A 23620-nucleotide genomic window follows, 5' to 3' on the forward strand; every position below is an offset into this window, starting at 1 on the left:
TTTAAAAAAACCATGAGCGACTCTCATCTTTTGCTTTAAAAGTTTATTTCTACTCATATTTGCTTGGGATGCCCTGAAATTTACAGGGCCGCAACCGTCTCTTGGGAGTGCTAGTAACCCAACTTGCGTCTTCTGCGACACCAAGTGCTTTTATCTTAGACAAGACCTCCAAGTAATCAGGATGGCCTCGAATTCGGTGGGTGCCTCCGTATGCATGTCAGGCATGCATCTCGCACCTGGCCGAAGTGCTCTTAAGTACTGGTCCATTCACCATGTTCCAGCCCTGGAGTTTAGGCTTTGTACGCATTTGGAGGCCTGAAATGGGTGGAGTGTCTTCAATCTCCATCTTAGTTTTGATTGTGTGCTCCCATGCACCACAGATTACATGTATTGGGTCAGAGAGCAACTCTGTGGAGTCAGTTCTCCATCACTTTCACATAGGTTCTGGAATCAAATTAAGGTCACCAAGCAACAAACATCTTTATATGCTGAGCCAACTCTCACACGCATCTTACATCCTGAAGCAAGTCTTTTGACTAATGACTTTCAGCTAAACTGGCTAGCTAGCCAGTGAGCCTGAACGAATCCATCTGTCTCTACTCACCAGGTCTGGGTTAGAGTTGCTCTCCTGCACCCAACACTTATGTGGGCAGTCCTAACTTAGGTCTTTAACCTCGAACAGCTTCACCAACTAAGCTCCAAGGTATGTTTATTTTACGGTTGAATGACCATTGTCTAGAACTCGGTCTACATTCTGGTTGCCTCAAATAACACTCCGTCAGACAAAGATGTGAGCAATAGATGGTTAAGGACTACAGTGGGCCAGGATAATCTTATGTCTACAGTGTCACAGCTCCCCAGTACTGCCATGTAGAATTCAGAAGTGAGCTTTTTTTGTTGTTTCTAAGTTTAGGATATCATCATGTAGCTTGACCTGATCTCTATTTAAACCTGGTCATTATTTAGACCAGGCTAGCCTTAAACTCACGAAGTTTGCCTTTCAAATGCTGGATTAAAGGTGTAAACCAACGTAACCTGACATAAAATACTTTTCTCCTGAGAATTTTACAGATTTTGATTTAGTCATCCTGCTTCCATCTTCCGGTAGCTGAACTACAACCATACAGTCTCATTCTGCATTTTTCTTTCCCCAAGAACAGGGGTTCTCTGTATAGTCCTGGCTCGCCTGAAACTCACTCTGTAGGCCAGGGTGGTTTTTTAATTCAGAAATCCACCTACCTCTACCTCCTCACTTTAATCCCCACTGCTGGCACTAAAAACAATCACCATCATCACCACTCAGCCTGGCCTGTTGTTCTTTAAGATCTCAAAAAAACTTCAAGCTTGCCCAGTGACCTAAAACTGTGTTATGTCTGCAGCAAGGCTTTGTAAATGAGTTTACTGTACAGTAGCCCTTTCCTGGGTTGTTAACTGTCAAGGAGGACACCTACCATTTCTAATCACTTTCACATTCACCTTCCCACCTTACTAGGATGGAAACAGAAACAGAGGAAGCTTCCTTGGTCACTTGATTTACTTTTTCAAGTTCTGGGAATAAAAGTGAGACCTATATATCTAGCTAAACTAGCTACCACTAGCCTCAATTTAACTTCATAAATCATCTACACTTTTTGAGACATAGCAACCAGCCCAGGTGGATTTCAAACTTGACATCCTCCTGCCTCAGTCAGGCAGACCACCAGGAGCAGCTGTGCATCTCCACTTGCGTGTGCTCACCCTCAGAAGCCAAGAGAAAGCAGGTGCTCTGAGGTATTCTCTACCTTCCACCTCCACACCACTCTACCAAAGCCAAGGACTAGGAAATGAGACAACAAGGGTTTCACAAGAAACTGACCTTTACTCAACAAAGTTCTACACGAGTGGAATCTCACGCCACCTAGGCGCTAGTCCCCAGCACAGCACAGTAACAGATGGATAGACCTGGGAGCCCATGGGGTAATGGTAATAAAAGACTCGGGGTAATGGCAGCAGGGAGGGCTACAGATCAAGGTCAGTCCATGTCGCAGCCCTGGACAAGGAAGGTGAAGAAACTGAAACTTCATTGTGCAAAAACCAACTAAAAAATAAATTAAAAAATTAAATAATTTCTTTAAAAAATAATAAAATAAAATAAAATAAAAAAAGGGAAATACAAGAATCGGGCTCCCTTTTCCTGAAGGTAGCTGGAACAACCCCCTTGGACAAAGAGGGGTCACAACTACATCAGACAGTCAATCCATCAATACACCCCAAGACCCAGCAGAGGATGCTCCTAAGAAGTGGAATTACCAGAAAGCTAATGGTATTTTTCTTTAAAAAATTTTTTTCCTACAAATGACTTCCAGAGACCTGCTCAAGTTTCAGGCTGGAGGGAATGGGGACCACTAGCTGAGTTATGGAATGTGCACTAAGTGTCCCTGGGAATAGAGGCAGGGCCTGACCCTACTTGAGAAAAGATACAAGGCCTGGATGGAATACGGTCCAGGTCCTTAGAGGGATGATGGAGCAGGCAGGCCCTAATATGCAGAACTCCAGTCAAAGCCCAAAATATAATGGGCTCCCAAAAACGTAGGAAGCAAAGAAGGGGACGGAGGAAAATTTTCAGGGATCTTACAAGACTGATTTCCATAGCTAATTTGGAAATAATCATGCCCCTCTTCTCTCGGGAAGCCCCTCCCACCTAGATGGCATCCCCAACCAATTTCTTCAAAGAGTTTTAGAGTCAGTATACCAATTTGGTGTGGTCTGAGTCCAGTGACAGTGACACTGTGATAATCCTAAGTCCCAAAAGGGACAAAGTTTGAGGCCCTGGGTACACCCTGCTCCTCCTCCAAGCCTTCAAATCTTGCTAGACCCAGTAAACTTCTGTCCTTTGTTCTCACCAAGCACATTCTGTTGCCCCAGCTCTGGAGAATGGGGTTCTCAGGAGCAGAGAACTGGACTATCCTTAAAGCTGTTTCAAGAGATCCAGGAAAGCAGCCCTGGCAGCCAACAGCCCTTAGCTTTCGCAAGGAAAACTAGTCCCAGGACTATGACTTTAAATACCCTTGGAGCACAGGAAAAGGGTACAGGGTAGCCTCAAGCCAGTCTCAGCTGCTCCGACGGTCCCCACTCTGCTGCTGGCTAGGATGTGACAACGATGGGGACACACTACATGAGGCTGCCATGAAGCTGGCAGGAAGTGTATGGAGCAGGTCCAAAGTGAGCCAGTGCTGAGAAGGCAGCCCCCAGATGACCACCCTCCTCCCTTGGCCCTGGGAGCCCAGCTGAGGTCCCCCAAACCCCCCAGCCCTCCCCATTACCACCAATTCTGGCAAAACAGCAGAAGCTTCTTATACTCTAGATGCAAGGTACACAGAAGGCCATAGGCATAATTTGGGGGTTCACTAATTCTACTGTCTCCATGCAGTCGAGGAAATGGTGGGGCGGTTGGCCCAGCCTAGCTGGCTATGGAGCCCGCACATGCGTGTGTCCACATGTGTACATGTGAGTGTATGCTTCTCTACAAGGAACCCCCCTCCCCACCTGTAATTCCCTTGCCTTATCTGACACCGGATTCGGTAGGCCTTATGGATTCCTCCCTCCCACATGGCTGGCCCAAGTGAGCTGCCCGAGATGACCCAGATTAGAGCCCAGAGAACTCTTGCCCACCAAGAAGTCCCACCCCCCTCCCTATTTGTAGGATGAGAATGGAGTCCCCACCCACCTGCCCACTCATCAGGCCCGGTGGGGCAAGTGGACCGACAGATGGACAGGTGCACAGACTGGGTTGCACCTGGATTTAGGTCCCACTCACTCCTCCCTAACCCCCCTCGACCAGGGCACAGTGACTTCTGGAAGCAGCACATTCCCCAGCACACCCTCCGACGATGACGCAGACAAAAACCTGTAGGGGAAAGGGAGGGTTCAGGGTCTCGTTCTTTTCACTCTCCGATAGGCCCAAGGGCTGAAAGACCTGCTCACCTGGTGGTCTCCACGTTCACCTAGACCCCATAGAAGGCTGCCAGCCTCTCCTTGAGCAGAGGTGGGAACTGCTCTGAGAACTGTTGCCAGTTCTCCTCCCCAACTTGGTCTTTGAAGCCATGGAGGATCTGCAGTGAGGCAGGGTTACAGTGGGCTGGGGCAAGCCTGTGGTGCCCATTACCCAGGACTCCCATGAGACCACCAGGAGCCTCACCTTATAAAACATGTCCCGAAGGTCATCCTTCGGGCTCACCCAGGAGGCTACAGCATCGCAGAAGAAAATAAAGTCCTGAAACATGATGGATCCCATGTGAGGGGCCGCCCAAGCCAGCCCCCTCCCTGCCCTCTGAGCCCCACTGCCCGGACCTGCACAACACCCCCAGGATTGACACCAATCATCATGCAGATGCCTCGGAAGGCAGAATCCTTCTCCTCGTTGTCCCGGATGTTCCTAAGGGACGTGCACCTGGCCATGGAGGAGGGCAGCAGGTCAGTGGATGGACTTGGGGCTGGACAAGCACAGATGAAGGATGAATGGAGGGTATAGGACGGGGTGGGTGTCAGTGGGTAGAGGTCTCCCACATGCATCCATGGGGGTGGCGCTGGGGGATACAGCTGTCCTGCCCACCCCCAACAGGTCCCACCCAGGCAGGCACACACCAAGGCCGGATGAACTGCTGCAGCATGGGTGCCACCTCCTGTGGGCACACGTAGCCCAGGCGGCCGATGGTGATGGCTGGAATGGCAGAGGGACTCGTCAGGCGACCTGCAACCCCGAGTGGCCCCGGGACGGTACGTGGCGGGGCCTCTGACAGGAGGCACCGAGCCCCGCCCCACAGGCCCCAACTGAACGATCCTGTGGCTATCCTGGGCCCTTGAGTTTGGCCCATAGGTGTCCTCCCCACCCAGCCTGGATCTCTTCCCATCCATATATTCTAAAGCCAGTGTTGTTCCTTGGGTTCCTCCTGAGTCCTATTCAGGTGTTAGCACCCTTCCTGGAACTATGCCCTCTCAGCCCTGCCTGGTACTCACCTGTGTTTTCCAGCAGTGTCTTGGGCGTGTTGGGCCTGTTAATGATCTCCACCAGATTGCTGAGGACCATCTGCACATAGGGCTGCATCTCTGCCCCTAGAGACCAGCCATTCAGAGCCCTGCATTGCCCACTCCACCCACAGAGCACCCGCCAGCTGGGTATGGCTGACTTCACTCCAAGAGCCCAGTTACATTCAGACTGGCCGGTGCACCACAAAGCCTGAGAGAGCAAAGGCCCCCCCTCGGGATACTCCCCACCAAGTCCACAGCCAGCACAGAATAACCACCCAATGAGTCTCTGAGGCCACTACCCAAAAGGTGACAAGATCACTCTACCCAATCTTCCCTAAGGACAGGAGGCCAAAGTCACTAATCCCAGTGGACCTTTCAGAAAAACAATTACAGGAGATGGTCCAATAGGAACAAACTGTCTACCCCTCCTCATACATGGCCCTTGAGTGATTTGACTTCACCTGTGAGGGAAATCAGAGCATGTTCGTCCCCAGCCAACAAAGCAAAGTTCTGGCTGCAGAGAAGCAGATCACTGCAGAGGCCACTTTCAGGGCACTCACCCATTTGCATGCAGATCTCCCCAATGGCCCAGGTGGCATTGTTGCAGACAGAGATGAACTCAGGATTCAGGTTGGTGCCCAGAATAGGCATGAACTCAGCTAATAATGCAAAGAAAAGAGCAGGGAGAAAAATTGAGCAGAAAGGCCAATGAGGCCACACTCCCAGAACTGGACTGGGCAGACCCCATCAGACAGTACGAATACAGACAGTTCGGTCATGGGCCTCCCAGGGTCATGTCTCCATCACTTGAGGCCAACGTTGGGGTTATGGGATAGGGGCAAAGGAAGTAGCCTACCGATACAGGGCTTGACATGGATGAAGCAGGCTTTGGTAAGGTCTCCCAGAAGGGCAAAGGAACTCTGCCGGACCTCAGGCATGGAATCCTGGAGGTGGGAAAGGTTGCACAAATGACAGACTCCTTGACTCCTTCCATCTAAGCCATCTGAGGTGGCTTAGACCCTAGAGCACATCCTGACCACAAACACAGTCCCTTACTCCATTGGCCTTCTACTACACTACAGCCTGTTTTCCAGGACCTGGGAGTGAAGTTCACTAGTAAGCATTTACTTTTAAATTTCTCCCTAACCCTGTTTTATCCTCACCCCATTCCCCCTCCCCAAACCACAAAATAACAGTTATATTAAATATACTCTTAATTTCTCTGAGACAGGGTCTTGCTTCACAGACCTGGCCAACCTAGGCACTACCATGTTCTGACTTAAGCCTCTATCAAAGTCATCATCAGGCCTAACTGTGGCACTCGTGTGCATCCTCAGTCACCCTATCTTAGTTTTGAGGAATAGTTTCTTTCTGAACCTGAGCTCACTAAAACTCAGCTGGACAAGCTGGCCAGAGAGCCCTGGGATCCTCCCTGCCTCTACCTCCCCAGTACTTTGAATCAAAGACTCCTCTGTGAAGCTGTACCCACTTATTTTCATCTTTAAATGCGTGTGCACACTGGGTGAGACAGTTGTACATGTTCATAGGTATCCTTGGAGTCTAGGAGAGGGAGTCAGGTCCCCTAGGAAGCTAAAGCAGGCAGTGGTCAGAACCAAACGGGTTCTCTGGAAGAACAGCAAATGCCCTTAACCTAAGTCACCTCTTCAGTACCTACCCCAAATTTTTACATGGGTGGTGGAGATCAAGTTCAGGTCCTGTTGTCTGGCAGGTACTACTTTACTGACTGGACCATCTCCCTACATCTTCCCATTACCTGTATTTTGTTTTGTTGTTTTTTGAGACAGGGTCTCACAACAGAGCCTGGTTGAGCCTGGAACTCAGAAATCTGCCTGCCTCTGCCTCTGCCTCTAGATCTAAAGTGCTGGGATTAGGGGTTGGGGATTTAGCTCAGTGGTAGAGCACTTGCCTAGCAAGCGCAAGGCCCTGGGTTCCGTCCCCAGCTCGGGGGGGGGGGGGGGGGGGGGAAGTGCTGGGATTAAGACCACAGATACAAAAAAAAACAAAAAAAAAAAACAAACAAACAAACAAAAAACCCCACAGATGCCTGTACTTTATTTTGCAGACCAATTTGCATTATAGTGTCTGACAAATTTTTTTTTACTGTTCTACCCATGTGTGGGTAGAGTATGAGTGCACACCTGTGTGGGGAAGAGCAGGCAAAAATCCAGGTTTTATTCCTTAGGAACCAGCCAACATACATTTATTCATTTGTTTATAAAACTAGATGTTAGTTGGGCAGTGGTAACTCATGCCTTTAATCCCAGCATATTGGAGAGAGACAGGCAGATCTCTGCTGAGGCCAGTCTGGTCTACATTACATAGCAAGGTCCAGGACAGCCAGAAAATACAGAGAAATCCTGTCTTTAAAAAAAGAAAAAGGGGGGTTGGGGATTTAGCTCAGTGGTAGAGCGCTTACCTAGCAAGCGCAAGGCCCTGGGTTCGGTCCCCAGCTCCGGAAAAAAAGAAAAAAGAAGGAAAAAAAAAAAGAAAAAAAGAAAAAAGTTGGCTTGTTTAGGTATGGCCTGACTTGGGAGTGGCTTATGTTGGGTACCCACTCACCTGCATACACTGGAAGAGCAATGTCATGATGTTACTTCTCGCTACCAGCTGTTCCACATGGCCACCCAGACCCTCAGCCAAGCCACTAAGCAGGTCCAGTGCAACAATCATGAAGTCCTTGTCTGGGGCCTCATACTGTTCCGGGTGCTGTGTGTACATCTAGATGCAAATGAGGCAGGTGAGGAAGCAGTCTAGGGCCTGGGCAGTAGAACAAGTGGTCAGGAGATCCAGGGTGCTCACCATGGCCTGGGCCAGTGTCTTCTGCACCAGGGTAACACAGCGCTGGTAGACAGGCTCACAGTAGGGCAGGAAGCCACTCTGCAGGGCAGTGGCCACAGATGATAGGCACTAGCAGGGAAAAGGGAAAAGGTAAGCCCAGGCCAGGAGGGAGGGCTCCGAGGAAGGACCTGAGCCCACTCACCTCCAGCAGGGGGAAGAGGTCCTTGTCTTCGTCCTTGAGTTCATTCCACTTCTGGATCAGTGGGGGCATCAGCTTCTGAATGTATTCCTGGAGAGAGGTAGGGGCAGCCTACTCAGTCAGTGCTATTTATCCCTTAGGGAAGATCCGTGCTCCTGATCCTTCTCATCTGCGTGTCCCTTCCGCTCACTCCCAGGAACCTGGGTAGGGCCTCCTGGGACCCAAAGACCCTTGAGCTCTCCCAGCACAGCCCTGGCCTCTCATAACTGTCCACCTCCCACTGTAAAGAGCTTTTGGTGCCGACTCTAGAAACTTGGCTGGAATTTGACCTTGGGCCAGGACAGGAAAGTAAGTGCAGACAGGAATCTGACTTTGGGCTAGGACAAAGAAGTGGGCTTCAGGCAAGAATATGACTTTGGGCTAGCACCGGGAAGGAGGCTCAGATATCTTGGCCATCCTGATGAGCCTCTAGAAGCAGCGATCACAGGACTTTGTTTATTGCCTTGCTCCTTCCTTAACCTAGAACTGACCTTATTACTTGCATGTACTTAAAATGGTGTAAAAGCAGACTGGGAAAAATAAACCCGCCTCAACCTCAGAACTGGCTGGGGTCGTGCGACGGTGTCGTCTAATTGTCTTTTTTCTTTTTGGTCCTGGCTCCCTCCCTGGAGGACCTGGTGACTGACCCAGCTGGCTTGATCATCCCACTAGTCTGGAAGCAGAGTAAGAACAGGGCTAAGTGCTTCAGCCTGCCTGTCATGGCCCTGTCCTCAGCATGTAACAAGGTCAATACCAAGACACCAGATGTTAAGGGACACAGGACAGGACAGAGTGTGTCCAGGTTCTCACTGGCTGATTGAGGTGGTGGCCCACAGAGTCAGCCAGGGTGCCGATGGCATCGTAGAGGATGAGCAGGTTCTTATGCTGGTATTTGCCAAAGGCAAAAACGAGAGTGTCAAGGATGTAGCTGAGGTAGGGCACCAGCTCCGTGCACGCCTCCTCCTCCAGGGTAGCAAACGCACTGGCAGGGAGAAGACAGGAAGGGGAGTTTAATGGAGCCTAGCAGATGGAGCAGCTAACACGGGCAGCTAGGGAGGTATATCCAGGATCAGCCAGTACGAATACGACAGTGATCAGAGTCTTGTCAGCAGTCATAGGCATCATCATTTCCCAGGGTGAGGACGGAGGTCAGGAGTGGGCTCACCTGCAGGCTGCCTCCTGCACCCTCTTATTGCCATCCAGGATACGTTTGAGCAGCTCCGTCATCAGAGGCTTGAGGTGCATGTCAGGTGGCTGGCTGACTACCCAGTGGGCATAGCGGCTCAGCGTCCAGCAGGCAATGGAGCGAACTAGGGCCTTCTTGTCTGACAGGCACTGGATGAGGTGTGGGATCAGCTCAGGTAGATAGGGCACCATTCCCTGCATGCAGCCTGTAGTTACCAGGAGACAGGAGGGTTTTTAAGAAGGCTGGGGCATATCCAACTCAACATGATAGGTGGAAAAACTGAGGCTCTTCAAAGAGCCCATAAAAGGCAGGAGCAAATGGGGACATGGCAGATACATTGCAGCTGAAGGTGGTCCAAATTCTGGCTGGGCACAAGCCCAAACCTATAATACTAGCACTCAAGGCAGGAGGCCAGCATAATCAAGGAGGGAAACACCCCTACCTCTCCACCTCCCACTTCAATAATCAAAATCGCAGGACTACTTAGAGAAGTAGGTGTCATGAGACTCAAACAGGAAGTGATTCTCAACTTGAAACCTTCTACACTTGTACTTTTATCTCGTGCCCCCTCCCTCCCCATCTCTGTCTCTTTCTTCACTCCACCCCCTCGCTTGATTTATTTTACTTTAGTGTACGAGGGGTGTTGTTGAGTGGGCAAGGTATGTGCAAGTGCCCACAGAGGGCAGAAGAGGACTCAACTACCCAGGAGCTGAAGTTAGAGGAAATCATAAAGGGCTACACGGGTGCCAGGAATGAAACTTGTTCTCTGAAAGAGCGTCAGATGCTCTTCACCACTGAGCCATCTCTCCAGCCCTTATTTTCTAACTTTATAATTGCTTAATTTTTGTTTGGTGGAGGTTTTTTGTTTCATTTTCTCAGTACTGGGAATAAAACCTTAGGCCTTGGGCATCCCCCCACCCACCTGTTTCACCCTGACTTTTGAGAATTTAATGTGCAGACCAGGCTGGCCTTGAACTCAAGAGATCTGCCTGCCTCCGCCTCTGCGTGCTGGGATTAAGAGTATGCCCAACTATGAATGCAACTTCACTATTGGGATCAACTTCTGTAGATCTCTCTCACTGGTCTATAGAACAGAGTACACCTAACTTGGGTGCTTCCACATAGTCACAGGTGAGCGATACTACTCTGAAGCAGAGGCAGGAGGATTGCCACAAGTTCAAGACTTGCTTAAAGTATACAAGAGACCCTGCTTTTAGCCAGGTGTGGTGATACACACCTGTCATCCCAACACTAGGGAGTCTAGGTCAGGAGAAATCACAGCATAGCAAGACTATGTCATAAAATAAAAAATTACCACGTACAATTATTGCATGATATCTGAGATAGCATTATCACCAAGAAAGTAGTCATCATGAAACCATTTCTTGATATGGAGCCCAGATCCTTTTAAAATCCAGACAAATGTTGTATTGATAAATTGTATCCCATTCCAAAACCTAGGCCTCACTCACAGGTATTAAAAGCTCTCCAGACCGAAAGCCCTGGCTGCCCAGTGACCTTAGTTTAGGCAGCAATTCTGGGTGTTACGATAGTCACACGTGACAAAAGTGGCCACAGTCCATATCCTATGGCTTGAGGGATGAAAGAAGCTCAAATGCTATGCCCACAACAGCCCACAACAGAACACCCTGTGGGTTTGGGCTTGGTATCTCCTAGCTTGCCTGCTCCCTGTGTAGACTACGCTGGCCTCACTTACACTTGCAACCCTCCAGTTCTGTAGCTACAGGTATGTACGCCACTGTGCTCAGCTTAACACAATGTTAAATTTAAGGAAACTCCATAGCTAGGCACTTCTAATTCTGGTGGGCAGCCTAACAACAAGAGTCAGGTTTCAGCTAGTTCTACACTGGGACATGAGAAGTGGTACCAGCCTGTGTAGCTCTCTCTGGCCATGTATGAAGCCTGGGATTGGCATTGGATATACAGAGGGAGTTCCCCTGAATGGATTCTCATGCAAGGAGCACCCTGGTGGGATGGGTATTGAGGAAGGCCCTGCACTGGGCACTACAGCTACCAGCCATATGCTTGAACCATTACAGAATCACCTGCTTAAGAGAATGAGGGGAGGGCTAGTGTACTGAGAATTTGCTAGGGGAAGGAGGACACCTTTCAGGCCAAGCCAGGCAAAGAATGAGATCACAGAGCTATTTGGAAAAGATAAGGAAGTCAGATGGTGCAGGTGCAGACCTTTAATCCCAACACAGAGGATCTCTGTGAGTTCAAGGCCAGTCTAATCTACAGAGCAAGTTCCAGGACAGCCAAGGCTGCACAGAGAAACCTTGTCTCAAAAAAATAAATAAGATTTAAAAAACAAACAAACAAACAAAAAAAAAAACAGACCGAGGAATTCCTGGCTACAGAGCCGCATCCATCACTGCACTGCTCACGTCAGTTCAGGCAAGGGCCAATGAAGTGGAGGAGACTCACCCTCGGCAATGGCGCCCAGCACCAGGATCCCCGACTCCTTGACCACCCACTCAGGGTGGAATAGGAGGCCTTTGAGCAGCGGAAGTAGGTGGGGCAGCAGTTCCTCCCGGAAGACATTGGCAAGGACATCCAGCGCAGCAGCTGAGCACTTCCCTGAAGGGGACAGTGAGGCGGGGCTCAGGGAGGCTGTGGGGCAGGTACTCAGCCCTTCCATCTCAGCCCTGAGGCCAGTCTTCATAAAGTGCTGCCCACGCTCTCCCGCAGAGCCAGCCGACTACCTACTCAGATTCCAGTCTGACAAAGCATCGTCATCGTCATCGTCCTCAGCGTCCTCAGAGCCGTCAGGCCGCTCAGCCTCGTGGGTCAGTGTCACTGTGCGTGACTTGTGGAAACGTGGCTTGATGTCCTGCTCACTGTCAGGTACTGCCTCATCCTCCTCCACATCCCCCTGGGGAGCAGCCCAGGCAGATTTCTCAGCACCGGCTGGGGAACTCCAACCCAACACCCATGGTTGGCCACCCAGAGCCAGCTGTGGACGCCCCGGCTGACCTTAAGAAGGATGATGTCAATCTCAGAGTACTTCATCCCATTCACGAGGATGGGGATCAACCTATCGGGAAAGAGACTGTAAGAATGCAGGGACTCTGACTAGGTACCCACCCGGAAAGGAAGCAGGTATGAGCCGGAATACTGAGCAAGGGGCAGACTGTGCGTGACACAGCCACATCCCCATGTCGTTTCTGTTCCCTTCCCTTCAGGGAATTAGCAACAACATATTTTCAGCTACCATGATAAGGAGACATAATTTTTTCCCTCTCCTTTTGAAACAGGGTCTATATAGCATGATTGGCCTAGAAATCACACACCTTCTTGAGGCTGGAGAGAGCTCAAAGTTTCGATCATGAGTTGCTGTAACTCCAGCCCCAAGGAACACAATATCTTCCTTTGGCCTCTGTGAGCATTGCACACATGTGGTGCAGGCATATATGCAGACAAAACACTGACATACATTTTAAAAATAGTAAAAAATATTTTAAAAACAAAAACATGATCTTTCTGCGTCACCTCCAACACTGTGATTACAGGTGTTCGCTGCCACATCTAGCTGCCCCATCTATCACTGTCATAGCCCTTGACCCAACACAGCAAATGACAGAACCCTGAAAACCTTCAACAATGCTGCCCCCTAGCACTACACAAAGCACAAACATCTGACCCATTATCCAGGCACTCTTGAAGACAAAGTTGTTGGGCTGCTGGCAGGAAACAAGCAGAAAGTGTGGTTGCACACAACTGGAACATAACATCTTTAAACATGAAAACTGATACAACCTTCCTGTCCCTCTTTGCAAGTCTCAATCCTCCTGAAAGTCCTCTCTTCCTCTAGCCATAACTCCTACTTGCTCTCAATAATCTGAGATCACCAAGTGATCCAAAATGGTCAAGACAAGGGGGCCCAAACCAGCCATGGTGCCACATGCCTCTAACCCTGGCACTTGAGCCTAAGTTCTAGGCCCACTTGTTTCAAAAACCCGAAAAAGTAAGCTCTTGTTAAAGTACCACTCCAGAGACTCTGATCTCCTAAACTGAGCACCAAGGCCTACAGGGCAGTGGTAGGGCACAGTCTTTAACCCCAGCACTAGGGAGGCAGAGGCAGGCAGATCTCTAAGTTCTAAGCCAGCCTGGTCTACAGAATGAGTCCCAGGACAGCCGATACATACTATATGAGAAACCTGTCTCAAAATCAAAAAGAAAAAAGAAAGTCAGAGCTACAGCATTACTTATCCAGGAAGGCCATGCCTAAAAGGAAAGTGGATGCCTTCTGTAAGCATCTAGAGCCAGCCAGGCTGAAGCCTTGACTTGCTTAAGGGCTACTTCTTCTCTTTTCTTCTAGCTTTTTCTTGAGACAGGGTCTCATTATGTAACCCAGGCTGGCCTGGAACTCATGACACAGCGTCTGTGGCCATCATCCAAGCTTAGCCTCCTGAGTGCTGGGTGCGGGTAGGAGCCGCCACATTTGGTTTCCGTTACCTAATTTTTGAAGTCATTAAAGCTACATCCCCTAAAAAATCAGTGTACACAGGATTCAAAGAAAACATTATGAAAAAGCAGCCAGGGGTAAGAACAGGTATAGGGAGGACTACAGGCTGAGGGCATGGGGCACGAGTACTCACTGGACCAGGTGGGAGGCCAGGACTTCCTTGCAGATGGGCTGCTCGGCCAGCGTCAGCCAGAACTCACAGGCCTCCAGGGCCACATTCTCATCGTGGTCCTGGGTCCTCTGCAGCATGTACTGGGGCGATAAAGAGAGGTTGAGACCTAGCCCAACTGAGGGGGACTCCCCAAATCCCACCAGCCACCCATTTGCCCTTGGGATTGACCGTTCGCACCTGGATGATGCTGTGCATGTGAGGGATGAGCCTGTCAATTCTCACTTCTAAAAGCATCACAAGGGCTCTGCACACGTTCTTCCTCACCTCAGGGTCATCATCCACAGCCAAGGCAAACAGGTGCTGTGTAAAAGGGAGAGGTCAGCTGCCTGAGGACCCTTAGCCTCTCCTATCCACCTGGAGCCTGGTGACCCACCTCAATGAAAGTATCGATGTTGTCCATCAGTGCTTGGGCCCGGTCCATGATGAACTGGTTCACACAGGCAATGGCATGGGACCTAGTAGGCAGTGAAGGCATGGATCACTTAGGAACTCGGGCATCTGCCAACCAACTCTAAGACCATTCTGCTCTGGGGAACATCACATACCGGATCTTAGGGCTGCAGTGCTTGAAAAACTGCAGGAATTTAGGAATCATGATGTTCAGGGGCCTGTTGAGAGCATCACTATCCAAAAGCTCAGAGGAGTCTTCACAGATCTTCTGTAGGGCTCCAAAGGCTCCCTAAGCAGAAATGGACGGTTTTGAGTCCTACCCTAAGCTCCATTCCCTGCTCGGACCAGGACAGGTACTGCCTGTCACCTACCTCACAGGTGTTATAATCCTCCGAGTTGAGCAGGTTGCACAGCTGGGGCAGCAGCTCTGGCCACATCTGCAGCTCACCCTTGGAAGCGATGGTGGTGATGAGAATGCCTGGGCAGCCAGGGAAACGAGGCTGCTCAGGCTGGGCAAGGCTGGGCCTACTGGTCCCTCAACCCTCCCCACCAGGAGACTGGCTCACCAGCTTCCTTCTCTCTCATGCATGTCCTGCTTGAGCCTTTCTTTGGGGTGCCTCGTGAATGCCGAGCAAGCACCCCACTGTGGAGTGACAGGCCCTCTTCAAGTCATCCTGCTGACTCAGCACAGCCTCACTAGGAACAACTCTGTTCTAGGTCCTAGGATCTGCCCAAAGTCACTGCATTCACAGGTGTGGAGAGGTACGAAGTGAAAATGCAGAAGACAAAGATATGGGTCTCCACAAGCCAAGCCCTCAGAACAGAGTAAACTGTTCTTCAGTGACTTTTATTTCATAGTACAGAGGACTGAACTCAGGGCCCTGTGCACAGTAGGCAAGCGTTCTCCTATTGAACTAAATTCCCGGCCCTATTTTTTTATTGTTGTTGTTGCTTTTTTAACCTTTTGAGTTAAGGTCCCAAGGCAAGATCTGAACTTGAAGACCTTGCATCAGCTTCTTGAGTAGCTGGAGTTAAAGGCCTGTCAACTAGGCCAGTTAAAGAGAAGCAATTTTAAAATGGTGGTCAGGTGACATCTTGACATATATCCAAAAACTCAAAGGAGGACGTGGCCTCCCAGTCCCCTGGAGCAGAGATATCTTGGCTAGAGATCAGGCAATCCTGGTATACTAACAGAAGAAAGGCAAGAGTGGGGATCAAACAGTCAAGTCACGAAAGCCTCTCTATCTGAAGAGAGGACTCTACTGACAAGTAGAAATCTGTGGACAGGGGCTGGGGAGATGGCTCGGTTGGTAAGAGTGCTTTGCTGGACCAGAATGAAGACCTGAGTTCAGTTCCCAGTACATACATAAAAAGCCAGTTGTAGTGGTATACACCTGTAATGTCAGTAATCAGTTGAGGCAGGAAGATCTCAGAACTGGCTGGCTACCAGCCTAGCTCCAGACCCTTTGAGTAAAAGAACAGAATATCTGATATCCTCCATTGGCCCCTGTCTACGTGCAAGGGTGTGCACACTGTCTATATGCACCTGAGCATGTTCACACACATACACAAACCAACAGGGAATGTTTAAGTAAACAAGTATGATGACACTGGATCTAATGCTCACATTTCGGTAAAGTGGTTTAGAATGAAATCCATGGTACTGAGTAGAAGGCTTCATCTGAGGCCTGAGGGCAATGGAGCCGCCAGGCAGAACTGGATATTGTGGCCAATGCACACACCACTCATTATTAATAAAGGATGGCAGGGAGGGCAGAAGCGGTCACTGCCAACTCTCAAGTGATGCCAAGCCTCAAACTGAAGCCTCTCTGAAATGACGGGGTAGCCTGTGAGGATGACACCATCCCTCTCTGAGACAGGCCCCAGACTCTGAGCTGCCCACCTCACAGCACCTCTTGGACCATGGCTCAGCCTTCCCCGGAAACGATAAAGACCAGCCATGCTCAGATGCTGTAGTAGAGATGTGAGCCAGTCCTGCAAGGCTGAGGCAGGAAGGTCCCAAGTCTGAAACCCCAAGCTTGAACCCCCAGGCTGAGTAGCAAACCCCTGTTTCAAAATCAGTACCAGTGTCCCCAGCTCCGAAAAAAAGAACCAAAAAAAAAAAAAAAAAAAAAAAAAAAAAAAAAAAAATCAGTACCAGCACCCTAAAGCTCTTAAAGGCTTCTTTAAGAACAGACAGTTTATGGGGAATTCGTTCGTTCCAGGTCCTCAGAAAGACCAAAATTAAGCACATTACAGAAACGGGCACAGTACTTACACAGAACCTATGCACTCCCTCCTGTAGACAACAGGCACACTTTATCAACTGAACTATGTCCCCAACCTCCCAGACTTTAAATCACCTCTACATGACTTAAAATTCCTGTGGTAATTAATGTCAATAATACGTAGTTATAAAGTATACTGTGCGGTCAGCAAGAGAGCTGAGTATATAAAGGTCACTGCCACCAAGAACGCCAACCTGACTTGGATCCTCGGGACCCATGGGGGAGAACAATCTTCCAAAGTTGTCCTCTACCCTCCACACATACACACTACACACCCCACTCTACTTTCCACACAAGTAAGTTTAAAACAAAACAATTGCTAAGGGAAAAAAAATCTAGACATGTAGAGACTCAATTTTTTCCCCTTAGTATTTGGAAGCCACAGTTGATTTGATCAACAGGCCCAAACGTCTAGCGATAATTCAGTACTATTTTTCTGTCTTCAGTATGTTTGTTAGCTTATAAGTGACATCTCGCTTTGTAATCTTGACAGGGCTGGAACTCTCTATGCAGCTCAGTGTTGCGTGAACTCAGAAGATCCACCTTCCTCTACCTCCCAAATACTGAAATTAAAGGCTTGGGCCACCATGCCTCGCCATTTTTTAAAATTAATTAACTAATTAATTAATTCATTTATTGAGACAAGATCTCACCTAGGGCTAGTCTGGAACTCACTATTTAGTCCAGGCTGGCCTCAAACTCTAAATGCTGAAATTGCAAGCATGTGCTATACCACGCCTAGCCTTTCATTTCTTTGCAAGGTTTCCTTTCCTGTCCCTTCCTAGGATGGCTTAGTGATTAGAGGCACTTGCTGCCACCACCTTGGCCTGAGTTCCAAGCCTGTGCCCCACACAGAAGTAGAAAACCAACAACCAAGTTGTCCTTTACCTCCACACACACAGCACAGACAGGTAAAAAATAACACCACTGTTTAGTTGACAGATTTCAAGACAAACAATGGCTTTAAAAAAAAATCTGGAGCTGGGAAGATGACTCAGCAAGTAAAAACCACCCACCACCTAAGCCTGCTGGCCCAGACTTGCTCCCCAGAAGCCACATGAGCTGGATGCAGTGGCCTGCGTCTATAATCCATCACTTCTACTCTGAGAGGAGGAGAGAGAAGAAAGGACAGGAAGCTACTGTGCAGCGAAAGCATGAGAGCAGCATCTTGACAAGGTGGGAGCAATGACTGACTCTCCAATGTTGCCCTCTGATCTCCAGACTCAAATGCTGCTAAGAAATCTCCTATTAATACTTTTAGTGTAAAGCCTTAAAAGGAGAATGTCCCTGAGTAAACCTTAACTCCAGTGCTACAATGTCCTCTGGTATTTCTTCTTCCTGGATTCAGCAAGGCACCTCGATTAACTAATTCCCACTGTATATGAATCACTCTGAGGGCATCACTGACGACTCTGTCTGGATTGCAGAAGCAGGTGTTCCAACTGCTGGGCCTCAGGCACATCGTTTTGAGACTATGGACACTGCACTCAGAAGGCTGAGGCAGAAGAGCGGAAAGTTTGAGGCCAGCCTGAGCTACCTTTTCTCAAAAAGAAAAAAAAAGGGGCGGGGGGGAGGGGGGAGACTGACCTGCACTGCCTGGCTTGTTTCCAAGCTGTTACTTGCCAGGCAAGTCCCTTTATCATCTGTGTGCCTCAGTTTTCTCTCCAGTCAGATGGCAGTAGTAAGAGTGCTATCAGAGCGTGCTGGAGCATTCAGTAAGCAATACCCTGAACACGTTGAATAGCTTCTTGGCCCAGTGCAAGCCCTTAGTGTGTCCTTGATGACGACCCCCACAGCCCCCTCACCAATGGTGGCTCTGATGAGAGAGGAGGCATCGCCAATGTTGTTGAGACATTCCTGTTTGATGAAGTCTGCCACAGGAGGTGGGAAGCTCTGGTAATGTGCCTTCACGTTGTTCTTAAGGATGAGGCCACTCAGAGAGCGGGTTGGTTCATCTGTGAGAAAAGTACTAAGGTCAGAGGACTAAGGGAGAAGCAAGATCTGTGTGGCCTGGAGGGACAGAGGACGTACCTTCTGATTTGAGTCTGGTCAGGACGAAGATCAGGTAGTTGTTGAAGTCAGGAAACTGGTTGAGCTGTTTAAGTTTCTGCCAGGCTGTTAAGGAAGTTAGAGAGCCAGTTCTATTGGAGCTCGTTCGTGATCCCAACACTAGGGAGGCTGAAGCAAGATCCTGAATTCCAGGCCAGCATGAACCCAAGACCTCGTCTCAAAACAAAACAAAAAACCTAAGAACTTGAGAGGCAAGAACCTTTCTTAGGCAACAGACTTTCGGTGCCACATTGCTCGGAATGCTAGTGACCAAATCAATTCTGTGGTCAACTCCTGGGACAACACAAATCACTTCCTAACCTCACAGCACCATAGGCCTTCTCAGGAGGATCACATGACTGCGCTTCCTACACTACCCTTATATCCTTACCAGAGCAGGAGAGGACTGGAAAAAGATGACTTCTCTTAAACTGGCAGCTGCTACTCACGTCTGTGATCTAGGGACTCCAGTGAAACCTGCTTTTCTCGGCAGACTGGAAAGCCACTTGGGTGTGGTGCATGGCCAGAATCCTAGCACCAGGGAAGCTGAGGCAGGAAGATCACCCTGAGTTCAAGGCAAACTTGGGCTACATATTCAGTTCTAAGTTAATAATTTAATCTGTTATACAAAGACCATGACTCAAAAAAAAAAAAAAAAGAAAGAAAGAAAGAAAGAAAAAAGAAAAGAGCCCAGGGATATAACTCAGTGGTAAAATATACATCCAGCATATGTGAGGCCAGACCATTGAGTCTCCAGCCCTATTAAGAGAAAATAAAGCGAGTGGATGACTGAGTTCCAGGAGCAGAGCTTAGGGTACAGGTCCAGGATAAAGCAGGGGCCACACGTTCCAGGCCGGTGTGTTCCACTCTCAGCACTGCACAGAAAGGCGGTGGGCCAGTCCCATTTTCAAATGAAACTCAATACTGTTTCAAACATTTAATTTTATATTTGAGATAGTCTTCATAATACCAGGCTGCACCCAAACTCCGAGACTCACCAGCCTCTGCCACCTGAATACCGTTATTACACGATTCAAGGTGCATGCTATCATGGCTATATCATTTAAAATTCGGGACTTGCTCTAATTTGCTTCTCTGTCCTGTGATAAAGCACTTGAAAGAACCAAGTCAGGGAACAAAGCATTTGTTTTAGCTCATCAGGGAGAAGTCCTAAAGTGGGAACTCGAGGACTAAAACTGAAGAAAGCACTACACAAAGCTGCTTACTAGGTCCTCCCCACTCACATCCACCAACCTTTCCTACACAGCCCAGAACCTATTAGTAATCAAAACAATTCCCCACAGCCATGCTCGCAGGCCAAGCTGATTGAGATTCTTCAACTGAAGGCCCCTCTTCATAGGTGTACCAAATTAATAACAAAACTAACCAGGACTTTAAATATATATATACATATATACATGTAAATGTATTTATAAAAGCTCTTAGGAAAAAAGCTTCCAACTACAAAAACATTCATGTTTCAACTCAATGTCCCTACCCATCCATCTACCCTCATTCTGACAAGGCAGACTGGATTAAAATCGGAGATGGCTGGATGCCTGGTCTTCTCAAAACCCTGGTTGCTAGCTGAGGCTTGGCCAAGGCATTTCCCCTTTAGAAGACTCCAGGTTCCCATGTATTAAAGGAAAGTCAACAACTCTCACTTTAACGGTTAAAGAATTAAGTACTCAGTGAACATCAGGCATCCCCATCATTTTCTCCACTTCCAGAAATGGAACCCAAAGATCTAACCCTTTAATTCTCGTCCATGTCATGTTCTCTCACAGCAGAAAGAGTCTGGGAATCAAGAAGTAGTCCCTCCCTCTCTGCCCTGTTCCACGAGCCCCGGAAGGAAAGAAGGATACATCCTGCACTATGCGCTGAGTAGCTGTGTTGGGCGACTGCGAATCTTTGAGAAGCTGCAAGACCTGCTGCAGGCCCTGCTCGTCTGGCTGCCAGTCCATGGTGCAAGGCGAACTGCAGGGGTAGGAGCCTGGGTCAGCGCTGGGTCGCTGGAGTTCTGTGTGAGACCCAAGTTGAGTCCCCGAGGCAGAGGCGGCTGCATGCAGACGCAAGCGCTCTCCGCGGACAAGCGGAGGCCTCCAATCCGCGCCCGTCCAAGTGCGGGGTCCCCGCCAGCTATGCCATCCTCGGCCACGCAGTCGCGGGCTCGGGAGTGCATGTGGGGGGAATATAAAAGCGGGCCATCAGGACCAGCGGCGGGGGCGCGACGTATCCACATCGAGCCTAACGAGGAAACCCTCTTTCCAAAGAGGTCCACGCCACCGCCGCCCCCAGCTACGGGCCTCACGGCTTCCGCCTCCCTCGAGGGCTAGGGGCTCCGCCCCAGCGGTCTTTCAGGTGAAGGCTCAGTCCACGAGGATTCCCTTCCCCAAAATCCAGCCTTCCAGCTCCGCTAGATGCCAGCCGCCTCCTAGATTCCTGAGCTCTTCTAGGTCCCTAAGCGCCCAGATCCTGCTTATCCCTGCTCCCTCTTCTAAACCGGCTCTACAAGCTCAGTAGACGCCACATGCCCCCCTTTCTGACCTAGACGCGGCCCAGTGACTCTCCTTAACCAGAATACAAGCAATCCCGATAAGTCTCCAATGTCTCTTTGAATGAGAGCCAGTCAAAACCGCCCAACCCAGGACCAAAGCCCCCAATGCCCGCTGCCTGCCCCAATCAGATCTGGCCAAGCCTCTCTAGCCCTTACCCTCCTCCCCAGTCAGCAGGAATTAATGCTGACGGATCTCTGGCAGTTCCCCCAATCAAATTCCCCTAAGCCCCCCGACCACTTCGTGTCGGAGACCCCATCCGTCCAATCCCTGCAGCTTCCCTTAAAGAGTCCCGCACAAACACCCGCCCGGTGCGCTACCCTCAACGGATCCCATCACCGCCTCGCAGTCAGACTCAGCAAAGCCCTCTGGCCTTAAGTCTGACGCCCCTCCCTATCAGGACCAAACAACCTTCCCCTCTCAACTTTCAAGGCTGTCTACCCCCAGTCAGACCCAACCAAGCCCCGCAGAAACAGACCCCCACACACACCCGATCCTCGCGACGTCCCCCGACGATTCCCCCAATCAGGGCCCCTCCAGCCCGACCCCAGCCGCCCCACTGGCCCGCATCTCGTGGCACCCGAACCTGCCCGGGCGCCGAGGCCCCACCCCTTGAGATCAGCTCAGCTCCCCCTCCCCCGCCCGGCCCGTTCTGCCGGCCTCGAGAGCTGGCCCAACCCGGTACCCCGCCTCTCAGCCGGGCGCGACCCCGACGCCTGGACGGCGCGCGGCGCAGGCCCAGAACCCAGGGAGGTTCGAGGCGAGCTGAAGCCAAGGGGCCCGGGCCGAGCGAGGCCCACCTACCAGGCCCCGGGAGGCAGCGGAGGCGCCTAAGTGCTGCAGCTTCTCCAGAGGCTCGCGCGGAAGGAGGGAGCCAGAGGCAGGGAATAAGAAGAAAAAAAAAAAAAAAAAAAAAAAAAACGCGGCCGAAATGAACAGTTTCGGCTTCCGTACGCCGTTCAAACTGGCCTAGCCGAACCAATCGGAGAGCGAAGCACTCACACGTGATCTGGCACAGAGCGGCCTAGCCAAGTTGAATCACGTGAGAGAATAAGCACCGCCTCTAGGCCTCTCTAGCCATTAGGTCCTCCCAGCGTCTCTTTCCCTTTTTCTTACTGCAGCTTTCTTATTTAATGTATATTGGTGTTTTGCCTGAACCATGTGCGCGCAGTGCCGTAGGGACCAGAAGAAGGTATTGGACGCCTGTGAAGCTGGTGGTGGTGAGCCATATGAATGCTGAAATCAAACCTGGGTCCTCTGCGAGAGCCGACAGTACTAGACTCCAGCCCCCAACTGCAGATTTTTCAGGAGCTAGAAATTTGGTAGTGCATGGGTGCTCTCGGTGTGTAATGGACCTAGGGATTCCCTCAACCACAGCTAACCGTGCCCTTGCTAAAACTCCCTAAGATTTAAACTGTTCGCAGTCCGGCATGCCTCAGAACTGCCGGACTGTGGTGAGGGAGGGGAGGGATAGAGAGTACGGCAACAGTGTGCCCCCTAGTACCAGGAAAGCCTGGGCTACATCACAAAAGCCATGGTCTACGGAGCTGGTTCCAGGACAGCCAAAGCTACACAGAGAAACGGGGAGGGGGGAGGGAGCCTGTTTCTCTTTCGCGCCTCCAAATAGCACTACACCGACATAAAGAGCAGGGCATGCAACTTGGGCTGCTGCGTTTTTTCTTTTACAAGAGCAACTCTCTGTTCTGTTATTGTTCAATACTGTTTAACACTTTACATGGAACTGAGAAAAAACACATGGCAATTTTTTTAAATTTATGTTTGTTTTGCCTGCATTCATGTCTGTGCTTCACGTTTCTGCCCGATGGCAGAGAAAGTCAGGTGTTAAATCTGGAACTAGAAAGCTACAAGACAGTTGTGAGCTGCCATGTACGTGTACTGGCACTTGAAACCAGGGTCCTGTGGCAAAGCAACAAGTGCTCTTAATCGCTGAGTCGATTTCCTCAACCCCTGGCTATAACTTTTTAAATAAAATAAGGTAGCTAAGTTCAAACAAAAGATCTAATCCTTAACCTACCTTAAAAGTGAGATGAGAGTCCTTGCTCATGCTTCTGCGGTTTGAATCCAGTAGTTTTTCCTTTTCAGCCACAAAACATTACAGTATAGAATTGGAGACCCTGGTGCTTTCCTCTAACCCGCTTCCTGATTCGCTCCTCCATTTCAGTGGCTCCGTTAGAAATGATCCAAATTAAGCTTACCTGGTCATAAGATTATTATCTAAGAAACAAGTTATTCAGGTCATAAATTACTTGAAAATGTGGCTTTAAGCACAGCTCAGTTAACTGCAGGTTTGTCTCCTCATCCTGCTTAAAGCAGTATTTACTAAACTAACCATGATTATAATCTCAAAGTACAACCGAGCCCTGCCATGGACTTTGTTGTGGTTTTTGTTTTGACCTTCACATGAGGGACAGGTCTATAGGAATGCT

General features: G+C 49.6%; 1 protein-coding gene and 2 non-coding genes across 12 annotated transcripts; all 3 read right to left on the reverse strand.

Moving 5' to 3' along the window:
- Positions 1 to 1838: 1838 nt before the first annotated feature.
- On the reverse strand, positions 1839 to 22133 carry Tnpo2 (transportin 2). Of its 10 annotated transcripts, none has more exons than XM_063277973.1 (25): positions 21978 to 22133; positions 20484 to 20595; positions 18601 to 18676; positions 18375 to 18524; positions 14653 to 14759; positions 14437 to 14570; positions 14265 to 14346; positions 14069 to 14191; positions 13853 to 13971; positions 12228 to 12288; positions 11961 to 12126; positions 11679 to 11831; positions 9210 to 9435; positions 8855 to 9026; positions 8009 to 8095; positions 7828 to 7935; positions 7588 to 7746; positions 5864 to 5951; positions 5568 to 5666; positions 4996 to 5091; positions 4624 to 4699; positions 4330 to 4429; positions 4178 to 4252; positions 3964 to 4091; positions 1839 to 3886 (listed from the first exon to the last, which is right to left on the reverse strand). In XM_063277973.1, exons 2-24 carry the CDS (start codon positions 20580 to 20582, stop codon positions 3984 to 3986), a joined length of 2664 nt encoding a protein of 887 aa, XP_063134043.1. In that variant the 5' UTR covers positions 20583 to 20595; positions 21978 to 22133; the 3' UTR covers positions 1839 to 3886; positions 3964 to 3983. The 10 variants fall into 10 exon arrangements, with proteins under 10 accessions (XP_063134043.1, XP_017456749.1, XP_017456748.1 ...); XM_017601260.3 differs by having other exon boundaries at positions 4624 to 4729; XM_017601259.3 differs by having other exon boundaries at positions 4624 to 4729; positions 20484 to 20638; positions 21978 to 22096.
- LOC134483716 (small nucleolar RNA ZL2) lies at positions 5748 to 5822 on the reverse strand. Its single transcript, XR_010060599.1, has one exon. It is a non-coding gene; the product is annotated as a small nucleolar RNA ZL2 (small nucleolar RNA).
- On the reverse strand, positions 9109 to 9178 carry Snord41 (small nucleolar RNA, C/D box 41). The gene has a single exon (XR_005497125.1). It is a non-coding gene; the product is annotated as a small nucleolar RNA SNORD41 (small nucleolar RNA).
- Positions 22134 to 23620: the final 1487 nt, after the last annotated feature.

Source organism: Rattus norvegicus, chromosome 19, assembly GCF_036323735.1.
Source record: "Rattus norvegicus strain BN/NHsdMcwi chromosome 19, GRCr8, whole genome shotgun sequence".
Lineage (NCBI taxonomy): Eukaryota > Metazoa > Chordata > Mammalia > Rodentia > Muridae > Rattus > Rattus norvegicus.